The sequence below is a fragment of the Neovison vison genome, chromosome 1, assembly GCF_020171115.1.
Source record: "Neovison vison isolate M4711 chromosome 1, ASM_NN_V1, whole genome shotgun sequence".
Lineage (NCBI taxonomy): Eukaryota > Metazoa > Chordata > Mammalia > Carnivora > Mustelidae > Neogale > Neogale vison.
In genome coordinates, this window is record NC_058091.1 from 239,455,368 (window position 1) to 239,469,749 (window position 14,382).

Below are 14,382 nucleotides of genomic sequence, written 5' to 3' on the forward strand. Positions count from 1 at the left end.
TATTTGATAGAGACAGCAAGAGAGAGAACACAGGCAGGGGGAGTGAGAGAGGGAGAAGCAGGGAACCGGATCCAGAGCTTGATCCCAGGACCCATGACCCTGACTTAAGGCAGACCCCCAACGACTGAGCCACCAGACACGCCCAGGAAAGGCAGTGTTAATGAGGATGTGGAGAAACTAAAAACCTCACACACTGGCGGCGGGAATTTAAAATGGCTCAGCCACTATGGAAAACATTTTCACAGCTCCTCAAAAAGTTAAGCACAGAATTCGCATGTGAGGGAGCTAGTCTATTCCTAGGAATTGAAAACAAGTGTTCAAACAACAACAACAATTGTACACAAATGTTCACAGCAGCATGATTCACAATACCCAGAACGCAGAACAATCCAAAGATCCATCGGCAGATAAACGGATAAACAAACTGTGGTATATCATGAAGTGGAAGGTTATCTGGTCCTAAAAAGAATGAAGAATTGACACAGGCTAGAAAGTGGATGAACCTTGAAAACAAGCGCAAGTCAAAGAAACCAGGCTCAAAAGGCCACATATTATATGACTGAATTCACATGAAATACACAGAATAGGCAAATCCAAAGAAAAAGAAAGCAAATTAGGGTTGCCAGGGGTGGGAGGAGGGTGTGACTGCTAATAGGCACAGGGTTGCTTTTGGGGTGATGAAAAAGTTCTGTAAGTATAGAGGGGTAATGATTGCACACCATGTGAATGTACTTAATCCCACCGAATTGCATACTTCAAAATGGCTAAAATGGTATGTTATGTGTACTTTACCCCAATAAAAAAAAAAAAAACTAAGAATGTACAGGACTTGCATGACACAATTAAAAGGCTTGACCTTATCTACACATACAGAACATGACAAGCACCAGCTGCAGAATGGACTTCCTTTACAAGCCCACATGAAACATCTACGAAAATTGTGCATCTGAAGAACATGCACCGAGCTCCTCTGCCAGCTGTTTTATTCCCTCTCTAACTGGAGCTGTTTCTGGGACCCTCGCAGGCTCCACCTTCCCGAGATGCCCACATCCACCATGGAGTGCAAGGGGGACAGCTCGAAGCAGGGGAAGCAGCTCCCGTGGAGAGCCTCTAGAGAGCTCACGGAACTGCAACCAGGCCCCTGGCTAAGTGCCATCTCCTAAAGCCAAGGAAGCATACATGGCGAATCAGAGATTTAGAGAGGTAAGTAACTTGCCCCAGGCCATACAGCAGTCATGTGAGGAAGTACAGGGGACTCTGGCCCAGAACCCTTTCCCCTGATCCTTCTGCAATAGTGCCTCAAGAGAGAACACCGGGATCCTCAAGGTCTACGGCCTGCAGATACCACCACCCTGACCCACCCACGAGAGCACCAGGAAGTGGCTGGTGTTTCTCTTCAGCCACCGGCACTGAGGTGGGCCAATGGCAACGAAGGTCCCCCCAGCTTAGGGGAATCCTCAGCCTAAGGGGTCACTGGACAGTGGCTACTGCCATTCATAACCATGGAGCAGGCCTTCTAGAACTTGGGACGGCAGGGTCCTGAGGTTGCCCTGAGGCTCCGCCAAGGGTGCAGCATCCTTAGTGCTCTTTCTAAGGTGTGCTAGCAACACTTCTCCGTAAACAGAGTGAGCCATCTGGGGGAGCATTAGCTGGTTGACGGGCACTAGCTCTGGTGACATTCCCATGGAATATACTTGTCTTCTCTCCTGTTCCACGCTCAGGCTGCCAGCCCATGACAGCTTTTTATGCCAAGGTCAGCAAGGCTGTCACCCTTCCCAGGCCAGGCGCCCCAGTGTGCCCACCTGAGCCAGCCTGCTGTCTTCCATCAGGCAGCTGTCTTCATATTCGTGACCCTCCACAGATCTGCAGGCTAGGCCTTGGGGGCTCTCCGTCATTCAAATGTTAATATAAGTAATGAATACCATTGTCATTCTTATGTAATGACATTATTCATAATAAAATCCTCACTAGGTGCCAGACCCTGACAGTTGGTGTTGTGCATATTAATTCTCTCCATTCTCCCCAGGACACTAGTCAGAATATCGTTATTCCCACCTCACAGGGGCATAAACTGAGGCACAGAGAGGTCCAGAGTCTTGCCCAGCATCACAGAGCTTCCATGTGGAGGCAAGAGATGGATCTGCAATTGGGTGTGTCTTAGCTCTTTCTTCCGCTCTATGCCCTGGGCTTTCTTGGTTAACTCCAGCATGATACTGGATGGCCTCTTGTCCCCAGGAGTTAATGGAAGATCCCCAAATCAACAGAGGGACTCTGAGCTCCCCTAGGTGAGCAATGATGGGGCAGTGACTGGTAGGGCCAGATGAAGTGATGGGGAACACAGAAGGGAACATGGAGATGGGGGTTCTGGGATCACAGGCATGCACACCACCAGCTACACTTACCACCTGAAGGAGGGCAAGAGAGCCCAAAGAGGGGGGTCCCGGGAGCAGATGGAGGAAAGAAGAAGGAGTTACTGAGCCACAAGCAACACTGAGAAAGCCCAGGGCTGAGAGAGCATAGCCTCATAGCCTGGGGCACTCACCTGTCAGTCACTGCCTGGTGGTGGGTGGGGGTGACAAGAATGCCCCTTGAGGGCAACCTACCATTTGAGGGATGGGGGTTGCCTGGGGCCAGACAATGCAGTGGGGTCAAATTCGGACTTGTAGGACAAGGGTAGGAAGAGCACCAGATCTTTTAGCAATGCCTGGAGTCAACACAGATGGGGGGCATATCTTATCCTGCAAACCCTAATTCCCCTGTGCCTCAGCTGTTCTCATTGTCCTGCTTGGGGACAGGCAGATCTCAGAGAGATAGAGACAGGGAAGCTAAGTTGCCCAACTCCCAGCTCTGCTTAAAGAACCATGGCCAGCAAGCATCTGTTAGGAAGGGGGCTGGAGAAAGGAGGAGCCCCAGGACATGGTGGGGAGGGTCAGTGAGAAGACACGCCCCTTTTCTGCCTCCCCGACTCACATGTCCATGCAGGTCCGTGTTGAGCAGCATCAGAGCACAGGTGAGTGTATGGATCCCATCTAAATCAGAGATGGTGGCACCCTCAGTGTGAGGACCCAGTTCTTCACCAAACCCAGCCACCCAACTGTCTCCTGACAGAGTCAACCTGGTGGCCTTGGAGACAGGAAGAGGCCAGCTACCAGCCAAAGGTACCTCAGGGCCCAGCACTTATGGGATGCTCCCTGCCCCACCCCCACCACAGCACCAGAGTCACTTGCCTGCCCCAGGTCAGGGCCAACCCCTCCCCTCAGAGGGCCCGGATCACCCTGGGCCTGTTCTAGGCCAGACTCCTGCCTCCTGTGACCGAACTCATCTTGAGACTCAGACCCAGGAGCGGCGCTGCGTCCTGGACTATGTCCCTACCATGGTCTGTGTCTCCTCCAATAACTGGCCTCATGCCCCAGGTCCTGGGACTCAGGTCCATCCACAGGGAAAGTCCTGCCGCTCAGTGGACTAAGAGGGCCCCGCCCCAGGACTCCACCCCAGGACTCCCACCGCACCAACAATCAGCACTGCAATGGGGGGCCGGGGAGAACAGAACACCACAGGCCCGAATCTAGGACAGCAGACTCCCAGGCACGAAGAATGACCATAGGCAAGACATTCGGAAGGTGTCTTGTCCAGCAAGCAGACCTCATTCCAGGTGCCATAGTTCCTGTGTTCTGTGTTTAGCCAGCAGGGTAGAAGCGGCTGTTGGCGGGGTTGGGGGGAAGCCGGGGCCCCGCGGAGCAGCAGGTAGGGCAGGCGGCCGTACCTTCCGAAGTGCTGTCTTCTGGGTTGCACTGGCGGTACCGGCGGGAGAAGTGCGTCAGGACCCGCTCACGCTCCTGCGTCTCCCCCATCAGCGGGAAGGCCTTCAGGAAGGTTCTGGAGGGCAATTTAAGGATGCTGGAGACCTCTAGAGTCCCTCAGTCAGTATGGATCCTCACCCGGGGAAGAACTCGCTGCCACCACCACCACGCATGCACACGCACGCACGCACCACATAAACCCGTCGGAGGGGGCGGGGGCTCCAGTGCACAGGCACCTTCCCCAGGACAGCTTCCGGATTGTGGAGGCTAGGGGGCTTTAGAATTTCAGCCCTCAGTGCATTCCAGGAAGCGGACAGGGGACAGAGTGTGAGGAATAAAGGCCCCTCAGTTCTGCCGTGGGCCTGCTTCACAATAAACGCCCACTTCTATCACCCTCCTCTCTGGCGAGGCCTGCATGGGCCACACCTGCCCCCCACCCTCTCATGCCCCCCAACCCACCCCCAGCTCCTCCTCAGTCATTCCTGTTCCTCACTAGATGTGCCCCCAGCTGAACCCCAAACCCCACCTTGGCCTCCCTCACCCTTCCCCCACACCAAGTCTGAACTGACAGTGACTTGTTCTCACCCTTGATCTCAAACCCTCCTCCTCCTCTGCCCTCATCATACAACCAGCACACTCACTGTGGCCTCCAGACTGGGGCACCCCTGTGCCTCTCTGATACGTTCCCCCTGAAGACACGGAGCAGCCTTTCTAAACACACATGCAGTTGAGACTCATCCCTGCTTAAAACCTGTCACTGTCTCCCCAGAGTGCTCAGGATAATAGCCAAATTCCTCATGTTCTGGCCTTCACAGAACATGTTCCCACCACGCTCCTGTCCCTCCAAGCTCACCCCCATCCGCCTTCCACACCATATTCACACCCCGGCCAGGACGGGCACCTTTCCAGCTCCATGCCTCTGGGGACGCTGAAGCTGTCTGAAAGGACCTTCCCTCCTCTACTGGGCACCTCTACCCACCTCTCCTGGCCCACTTCAAAAGCCACTGGCTTTCAGGGGCCCTAGGAGTTGATCCCAAAACCACAGGGGCTGGGAGATGGGGCCTAGGCACCCCTCTTCTTAGGAAGAAAAACTGCAAACTGAGCAAATTCGAGCCTCTACCTGTGCAGCGTTCCTGAGACTAGTTCATTCCTAATTTCGCTATGGTTCATTTCATTTCTGGAAAGCCCACTTTGCTTTATGCTCTCTCGTGCTGTTCCTGAGGCCCCCCTGGGACCAAGAAGGCCATGGTCTTCTTCAATCCCAGGCAGTCAACTGCCATACAAAACACGCTGTCTGTCATCTAGTCTCCCCTTCCTCCCACCCCCGGTCTCTCCTGTTCCCTGTTCTCTTCCTCCCATCTGGCACCCAGCTCTGCCCCTCCTCCTCTAACCACACTCCGCTAGGACTTTTTAAAACCCATCCCCCAACCCAGCCTTGACCTGTCCTATCTACAAGCCATCCTTCCCTCCCACTCCCCAGGCCAAACACTCCTTCACCAGGGGTCCTCCCCAAGCCCCAATCCGACACAGCCACCACCAAACTCTCGGGTGGCCCCCAGGCTCAGCCTCACCACTGCCTACCCTCTCCCCTGCTCCTTGGCCTCACCCATCCCTCTACTCAATTTTCTGGAGGACCCTCACACCAATCTTTCCTTTAGCCCCACTGCCCACCTCAGACCTATCCTCTCCCACCTTGGGCCTATTCTCTCCCACCAGACCCTCTTCAGAAGCCTGCATGCCTCCAGACCAAAGGCCACCAGCACTATCTCCAAAATAATGCTTTACGTCCAGTAACTTCTGTGGCTTTCCAGTGCCTTTGCAGTTAAGCCTCAACCTACTGGGCTGGCATTCAAGGCTCTCCAGCACAATACCCAGGCCTCTGATCGTGACCTGACCCACCAAACGTCTTCTCCCGCCACTCTTCCTCATCCCAGTGCAAACTTCAGACTCAGCTCAGGACAGAGCAACTTGCAGCAGCACAATACCTCCCCTGAGAACCTGAGATAAGCCAGACAGAATACATCTCTCTTAAGCTCTCAGGAAGCCACTGGGCCAAACTTCCAGAGAGGAGAGAATGGAGGTAAGGGGTTCATCTACAGATAATTTTCCTTGGGGACATTGCTGATTATGTGCAAAGGCAAGAGACAGAAGACTTGGTTTCAGACACAAACCTGGAGACCTGAGGGGTTGTGAATATACAGCCAATATTCCCTTTGAGAAGTCTGCCAAATTCTGAAGATGTGAGGGGCAGGATGCTAAGAAGCTAAGCAGAAAACCTCTAAGAAGTAGAAGGACTGAGTTTGTTTTGTTTTGTCTTGACACTCTACCTATATTGAGGAGACACAATTAGGATTCAGGACCCACCAAAGGGAGAGGCCCCACTGAACACACTATGCTTCTAGTGGAAAGCCTATGCGGTCCTCCACCCTGTGATGGGAGATCCCTGAGTTTACCAAACTTTGGTGCAGCCTTTCCTCAGCCATGGTCAGATTAAGAGTACACCCCCTGCCCCACCTCTAACTGCCTAGCAAAGGACAAGGTAAACTTTCAATTATCTAGAACCTCTCTAATTTTACACAAAATGTACAGCATCTCATAAAAAAAAATTACTGAGCGTGCAGAGAGACAGGATGTATGATGGAACACCAAGAGAAGAACAAGAGACAAAAGAAACAGATGAGATGATTCCAAAGATACAGATATTAGGATGAGCAGGCTTTGAAATAAGGACTTTGAAATAACTAGGATTAGTATGTTCAAAAAGAGAGGGAAAGATGGAATAAATGAATGGAAAGATGAGAAATTCCCCCCTCGAGAATTAGAATCTATTTTTTTATAATTTAACAAAATGAAAATTTTAGGGGCTCCTGGGTGGCTCAGTCATTAAGCATCTGCCTTCAGCTCAGGTCATGATCTCAGGGTCCTGGGATCAGAGTCCCACATCAGGCTCCCTGCTCAGCTGGAAGCCTGCTTCTCCCTCTCCCACTCCCCCTGCTGTGTTCCCTCTCTTACTGTGTCTCTCTCTGTCAGATAATTAAATAAAATCTTAAAAAAAAAAAAAAAGAAAGAAAGAACATTCTAGAACTGAAAAATATAATAATAAAAAGTTGAAAATTTAATAAATGGATTTAACAGCATATTAGACACCAAAAAAAGGGTAAGTGAACTAAAAGCAGGTCAACAGAAAATATCCCAAGTGAAGCAGAGAAAAGGGAATGGAAAATACATTTTTTTAAGTGTGGGGGACATTGGGACACAGTGAGATCTGGCATCTGGGGATCACCCCCCACTTAGCACAGAGATTGCGAATCTTCCTACCCGCCAAGGGCTGTGGCCTGCTATCTCCCTGTGGGCCCTCTGGGCTGCCCTCTATTCCCTACCCTCCACCTCCTGGAGCCTGCACCTGACCCTCCTGAAGGCTACTGTCTGTATTCAAACACCAGAGGACCTGAGATCAAACCCCATTTTTGCCACCTCCTCCCTCAGGGACAGAGGGGGAATCACTTTACCTAATGATTGGTTCCTCATTTGTGAACAGCAGTCCTAACACCTACGCTGCAGGGGTGTGGTCAGGATGAAGTCCAAAGAGTATGGAAAGACCCATCCTGTCTGGCAAACAGGAAGTGCTCAAATACTGGCAAGTCCTTTGCCCTTCAGCTCCAGAAACCTCAAGATGGCATTCCCACCTTCCTACGCTCAACCATCTACCAATTACCGGGGGCTGTTGTGCTCATGGCCCCTTCTCCACAACATTCCTGGGAGGGTCCAGAGACTCACCCAAGGTTGCACAGCAAGTTTATGACAGAGCTTGCATGAGAATCCAGATGTGTGGCCTGTGTCCCATGTGGCTACCCCCCCATCCCAGCCCCACTGACCTGAGCGCTCGGTCCAGGGTCAGGCCCGAGAAGTCGAAGAAGCTGAGATACTCCCCGGCCACCAGCTTGCTGAACTCATTGCTGTCAGGAGAGCATAGGGTGTTCGTTAGAAGCAGGACACATCCACCAACAGGAAGCACATGGGCAGTGAGCCTTGGGGGACCCAGAGCCACCCACCCGAGCTGCCCTTCCCTAGGCTGCCTCCCCCTGCCAGCCAGCTGGGCTATGACAGTCCATCCTTGGGTTGGAGGGGGTCAGGAAGGCTTCCTAAAGGAGATGAGGTCTCTGTGAAGACAGCGGATCTATAGGAAAGTAAGAGCCAGTGAGGTGAAGGGAGTAGGGGGACGGATGATGCCAAGTGTCCCCAGTAAAGGAAACTGCACATGTCCAAGTAGCTATCAGTAGGGCCCTGTGGCCAGAGCCAGAGAGCAGGAGCAGTGGCAGCAAGAGATGAGGTAGGGAGTGGGGCACAACAGCCAAGGGAAGGATGGGTAGTGTTCGGGAAGGGGGTGAAGAAGGGAGGGGTTGAGTGAAGGGGTCAGATCTGTGTGTGGAACACTGTTCGCTGAGTGGAGACCACTAGGGGCTGCAGGGGCTGCTTCCTAGAGAGACAGAGAGTTTGGGGAGGAGCGAGATTTCCGAAGCAGAATCCACAGGCGATGGAACGGTGCAGCGCATGACCCCAGGAGGTGGGCTGTGGGGAGGTGTCCAGAGCTGGACATCAGGTGGGGCTGGATGTCCCAGTGTGAGAGATGGCAGCTGGTTAATGGTTGGAGAAAGGGGATGACCCCAAGCGAGAGAAGGGTGCAGACCTAGGACAGAGATCAGAGGAAGCCCCTCTTAAGGGTGGAGGCCAACTGAGGAGAGAGAGGGCGCCCCTGAAGGAAACAGAGAAACACAGCCAGAGAGAGCCAGGGGTGCAGGGTCCTGGAGGCCAAGGGAGAGTTTCAAGAATATTGGAGAGATGAATTCTTATCAGAAAAGAGAACAAAGAAAACGTATCCAAGCCCCAAGCTCTTCCCCATTTACAGGAGACTTGGGACTGGGGAAATAGAGAAAGCATGACATAACTCCATGGGGACACCAAATTCAAATCATGGAAAATTCTTCCTGACAAATGGCTCCATTTCTTCCACAGATACATGGCCTTAGACAAGGTAGGCAGCCCAGCAGCCTATTAAGAGACTTAAGAGGAAAAAAAGACAGACTCAAGAGACATGGTGCCCAAAGGCAAAGCATGGACCTCGTTTGCATCCTGATATGAAGAAGCATTTCTGAGACAAAATATTAAACTAAGACTAAAAGTTAGACACCCTATGGAATGTTGGTTAGTTTTGTTAAAAATTATAATGGAATGATGATTATATTTAAAAATCCTCATCAGTTAGAGACACATACTGAAGTATTTATGGATCAAATGACAGAGTGTCTAAAATATGCCTTAAAATATCCCAGCAAAATGGGTCGGGGGTGGGGAAGGGGGATGTTGTTAATTTTGAAGCTGAGTAATGGGTATGTGGAGATTTCATATATTTTCTCTGTTTTGGTGCATGGTTGAAATTTGCAAAACAAAAATTGTACAGAAGGAAAAAGAAAGTAGTGGGGTATGTCTGCAATGTTGAGGAGGGATAAACTGAGGCCAGGTAGCAGCCCCTGAACTCAAAGACAAAGGCTGCTAACTTGGCCCTGACCTGGAAGGTGTGCTGAAGGCAGATGGTGGGAAGGGAAGCCTGCCCCAGGGGTTGAATGTGGGGAGGAGGAGTGCACTGAGGCCACCCAGGGCAGAAAACTTGAGAATTCTGACTGCCAAGAAGCTGGGGAGGAAGTGCAGTTGTGGAAGAATTTTTGTTTTCAGATGGGAGAGACTTAAGCAGGTTGGAAACTCTTGTAGAGGAGGGGCTGAAGGATGGAAGGCTGCAAATCAAACATAACCTAGGCTCCAGGAGACTGTCATTAAGTTGAAGGTGGAGGTCACAGTCCAGCAGGAGAGGTGAGGCTTCAAAGTCATGATGTAATGTCTGGGCTGGGGCTGGGAGGCAGGAGAAATGGGGAGGCTAAGAAGGGTAAAGGAGGAAGCAGGGAGAGAAATGGGGGGCAGGGGGTGGGGAGGGGGTGTTGGGCTGGGGGAGGAGGGAGCGGGGGTTGGGGGAAGGATCCCAAGCAGAGCTGGCCTCAGCTTTTTCAGTCAGTTTCGACTTGGGGCCTAGGGGCTAGACTGCCCCTTTGACTTGAGAGCTGTGACTGCCTCCCCATCTCAGAGCCTAAATGTGGGGATGAGAGGCCCCCTGGAGGAAGGGCAAAGGCAGGTGGCCATGCTGATAGTCAGAAACACATGGGGTGTGTCTGCTGATTCCCTCAGTCCCTGCCTGTCCCCCATCCCCACACAGCCCCCAGCACTCCCATGTGGCTAGTTCCCTTTCCCCAGTCCAGGGCCAGGGTTGTGCTTTGGCAGCTTCAGCCCCCTTAGCCAGTCCCAACAGACTGAGAGTGGGGCTTAATGACAGCCAGGAACCCCTTCCCAGTTCCTGGGTCCCCAGCAGTCCCCGCCCAGGCCCAGGTTCTCCTCTTCCCCTGCCCCGCCCCCCTGCTCTGTCCTCACAACCATCACCATAACCACAGGCCACATTGCACTCCCCAGCCCCAAGGGACGGCCCCACCACCACCTCCCCTCCCTGAGAGCATGGGCCTTCTCCCAGGCAGCCCAGAAAGGAAACAGATTTAGGGCAAGGCCAGGAATGAGGACAGTAGCAGGAGGAGGAGCTCTTGGGGACTATTGGGAACACCCCAAGCACCAGACACCCTTGACAGTAGTCCCCCACACCTCCTTCAGGCTGAGGAAGACACTGGGTTTGCCCGGGGTGGGGGGTATGCAAACAACTCACTTCTTGCCTAGCTGCCGGGCAACATCACAGCGCTGAAAGCCCTCGAGGTGGTAGAGGCGGCGGGCCAGCCGTCGAGCGGCCTCACTGACGCCCTGGCACCCGTTGGTCAGTGGGTCTGTACTGCCCGGCTCCAGCCCCTCTGAGCTGCTCAGTTCTGAGTCCGAGTCTGAAAAGCCATCCTTTAGGCTGGGGTCACTGCACAAGGAAGGTGGGGACAGAGAGAAGGGGACCAGTGTCAGAGCCCTGGGAAAAGGCTGGGAGGTCTCCCCAGGCCTCTGAAAACCACCCAGGTACCAAAGCAGGGGCAGAACCCCACTGTATCAGGAGGGAATCTAGTCAGACTTTTACAAGAGCCCCGCAGTGAAATCACTAGAAGCTACATGATCAACACAGCACAGCTGCCGCGACCATAGAAAGGGCTTGTTCACTCTGGGCACTGGCTCGCCCTCATCTGCAGTGCCTGCTCTGGGTCTCAGTTTCCCCAAATGCCTAACGTTTCTCCCAGTTCCCAGCGTAGGCTCTGCCTCACCTGGCTGAGTTCAGCAACTTGTCTGTGTCCTCCTCCTCCTCCTCCTCCTCCTCCTCCTCGTCCCCACCTGGACCCCGGGGTCCGTCTTCATGGAAGCCATTGGGCACGGCTGTGCGAGACAGGCGGCTCAGGACATTGTCTGATCGGCTGCTGGAGATGGAGCATCGCAGGGGGCTGCCCAGCTCCCCATCACCACCAGCTGCTCCCATGTCCCCCTCAGTCCCCATGTCCCCCGTGCCCAAGCTGGGCCCTGGCTCGGGGCTATCACGGGCCCGCTGCTGGATGAGAGGTGTTAGGGGGGCCTCGAAGCTGACGCAACTGTCACTCTCATCCGTGAGGCTCAACACATCCAGGGAGTCAAGGCTGCTGTACTGGGTTCCCCGAAGCAGATCTGACTCCACAATCTTCTCAAACGTGGCACTGAAGCCGTCCCGCACATCTGGCTCTCCCGGGCCACCCAGCCTGTGGGATGCAAGGACCAGTCACCATGCTGCCAGGGGGCCTCCCTTTCCACGGGCTAGGATGGCACCCATCCACATCTGGGAGCTCCATGGGGGCAGGCTCAGGCATGGATGGTGTCCTGTTTATTCTTTCAGCCCAGATTTCCTGGGCACAAGACGCCAGATGCTGGGCTGCGTGCTAAGGTACAGCAATGAAAAAGGATGGGCGTGGTCCTCCCCAGTGCCACCCTGTCTCTGGCCCAGAGTAGGCATCATTTATTTGTCTAAATGAATGAACGGGAGGCCTCTCCCTCCACTGTGGCCCAGGGGCTGCTGCCTCCAGGCTTCCCAGAGCCACATGGGTATCCCCCATCACAACTATGGTCATGCTCGGTCAAAACTATGCCATCTCCACAGCCTGAGAAGCTCTCAGCTTAGCCGACCACACTGTAACTCTCAGGCTTGGCCTTAATATCACCTCCTCAGAGAGACTGAGGAAGGCAGGAGCACATCACTTACCTCACTGGCCCCTCTCCTCATCCTCCATCCTCAGGGTATCTCCTCCCTAGCTGCCAGCCCCTGTCAGCATTTCCCATCTGTTCCCCAGTCCCACCCCTCACAAGGCCAGGGAATAGCCAGCACACAATCCGTGCTCAGTAAACCCTGCTGAACGGCGGGCGGGGTGAACCTACAGGTATTTATCAGCCCCTGGCCTCCCAGTGCGCCGAAACCACCGCAGGACCTTGACCTGTCCCTGCAAGAGGCCTGGGCTGGCAATTCCTCTGCCATAGGGCTCTTCCCTCATGCTGAAGCCCTCCTTCCTCACCCCTTTCTCCATGAAGTCTGCCCTGAGTACCCTCTTTATAATTGGGACCCACCTCCAAACACCTCAGCCCTTTTTTCCTATTTGATTTTTTTTCCAAAACACTTACCCCCCTTTCAACATACTATATAATTATTACTTTCACGATTTATTATCTATCCTCCCCAGACCCTGAACTCCATCATAGTAGGAATTTTTGTATGTTCTGTTCACTGAAGTATTCCCAGCACCTAGAACAGAACACACAGAGGTAAACTGAGGTATCCTGGGAGGAATCTTACCCACTGGGGAGATACATAGGGAAGACAGGTAAGGAAGAGGAGACACTGAAAAACAGCAAGATCAAGAGGGATGGAACAAAAGAGCCACAAGAAGAAAAAGAGAGAGAGAGGAAGAAAAATAAGAGAGACAAGAAATAGACTGAGAAAAGAGAAACAGAGAGGAAGAGATAGAGAGAGAGACAGAACATAGAGACAGCGAGGAGGAGAGACCCAAAGGAAGAAGCAGGCTGAGTCCAGCCCATTTCAGATACATCAAGGTCCGCCTTTGCAAAGTGGCACACCCCTCATTCCCCCTGCGGATCGGCCACACACTGCTTCTCCCAACCCCTGCGGCCTCAGAGAGTCCAAGCTCTATTTGGAGGACTGAGAAGTACCCCCTCCCCTCAGACACCTCCTTGGACCCCAAGTCTGAGACGTGGTCCAACTGTGCTCCCTGCAAAAGCATACTGACCTGAGAGGAACTGGAGTCCCAGCCCGCTGCCCCCTGCCCAGTTCCAGAAGACTGAGATCTGAGCCTCATTAGGCCTTTTTTTGCTGGAGAAGCAAGTGGAGAGGGGGGCAGGAATCTAAGAAGTAGCAGGACACCTGGAAGTAAGCTGGGGTGGAGTTGTCTCTGGTGACCTCCAGGAACAGGGAAGGAACATAAGGGTCACTGCCCTGGTTACCAGAGCAGATGCCAGACACCTGCCCAGCAAAGGGACATCTGCTAGGCCTATGCTAGGTTCCAGAGACATCTGAATAATACAGATCTCTGCCCTTGGGGGAGCTCTCATCTCACTGTCAGAGCCTGAATGGTCTCCCCCATCCCACTACCTCCCACCCTCTCATGCACCAGAGCAGACCTGAGAGGTGGTCCTGACAGAGGCTTGAAGACCATTAGCCTAATCTCCAAACTTCCATCTACCCCTACCTTCAGCCATCCCCAATAAATACACCACATAAACACAAATTGTATGCTCCAAGAAGCCCCAGACCCTTGTGTGCACCCCACTGCAAGCCAAGTGGCTGTCCTAGGACCTTTCTGGATGGAAACACTCCCGGCCAGAGGATACCCAGTACATGCAGGCACCCAGCCTCACATACTTCCATTCCTATCCACAAAGCTAGCCACACTCAGCCCTAGACCTGGACATGCCGACCCAAGTGTGTACCCACAGATGCACAGGCCAGGCACACACAACCTCCCCCAGACACACACACAAAACCACACAAACCCATACATATCCATGTGTTCACACATTCCTATACCCACAACAATGCACAGGCCAGACAGACACGTGCATGCCACCTATACATACTTGCTTGTCCAGGCCAGGGCCGACAACTGTGCACACTAAGACTTCTGTACCACACTAAGACTTTGCTTTTCTCAGCCCACCCTGAGGTCTTCTAGACATTTCCTGTCCCATCCCCACCACTCCCACCCACCCCCATCCAACTAGCACCTCCAAGACATGAAGGTTTCTCCGTCTCCTTCGGAGGATAATAGAAATGGGACTGTAACTGCAATAAGTAGGACTGAAGTGAGATTCCTGGTAGAACCTCCAGAGGGCACTCAAGTGAGGGGCAGATGGCAGGGATTAACCCACAAAGTCTACTTTTTTGAGGTCAGTTACAAAATTGGGAGATCTTCATCTCCAGGAAACAGAGGGATGGACCAGATGACCTTCCACATCAAAGCATTTTGGAACTCAACTCTACTGCCCAGCCTGGGATGGAGGGTGGCGTGTGGTCCTCCAACCCCACATGGAT

At 53.1% G+C, this 14,382-nt stretch overlaps 1 protein-coding gene across 4 annotated transcripts in view; it reads right to left on the reverse strand.

The window, feature by feature from the left end:
- Positions 1-14,382, reverse strand: part of PSD2 (pleckstrin and Sec7 domain containing 2) — a 58,626-nt gene that overhangs the window by 23,625 nt on the left and 20,619 nt on the right. For 2 of the 4 annotated variants that reach the window (XM_044226349.1, XM_044226335.1), the window contains exons 3-7: positions 11,087-11,548; positions 10,558-10,752; positions 7,676-7,756; positions 3,764-3,876; positions 2,971-3,029 (exon numbers count right to left, since the gene is read on the reverse strand). In XM_044226349.1, coding sequence (XP_044082284.1) covers positions 2,971-3,029; positions 3,764-3,876; positions 7,676-7,756; positions 10,558-10,752; positions 11,087-11,548 — 910 coding nt within the window. Of the gene's footprint in view, positions 1-2,968; positions 3,030-3,763; positions 3,877-7,675; positions 7,757-10,557; positions 10,753-11,086; positions 11,549-14,382 lie in introns of all 4 variants that reach the window. The other 2 variants (XM_044226342.1, XM_044226338.1) reach the window with 1 other exon arrangement.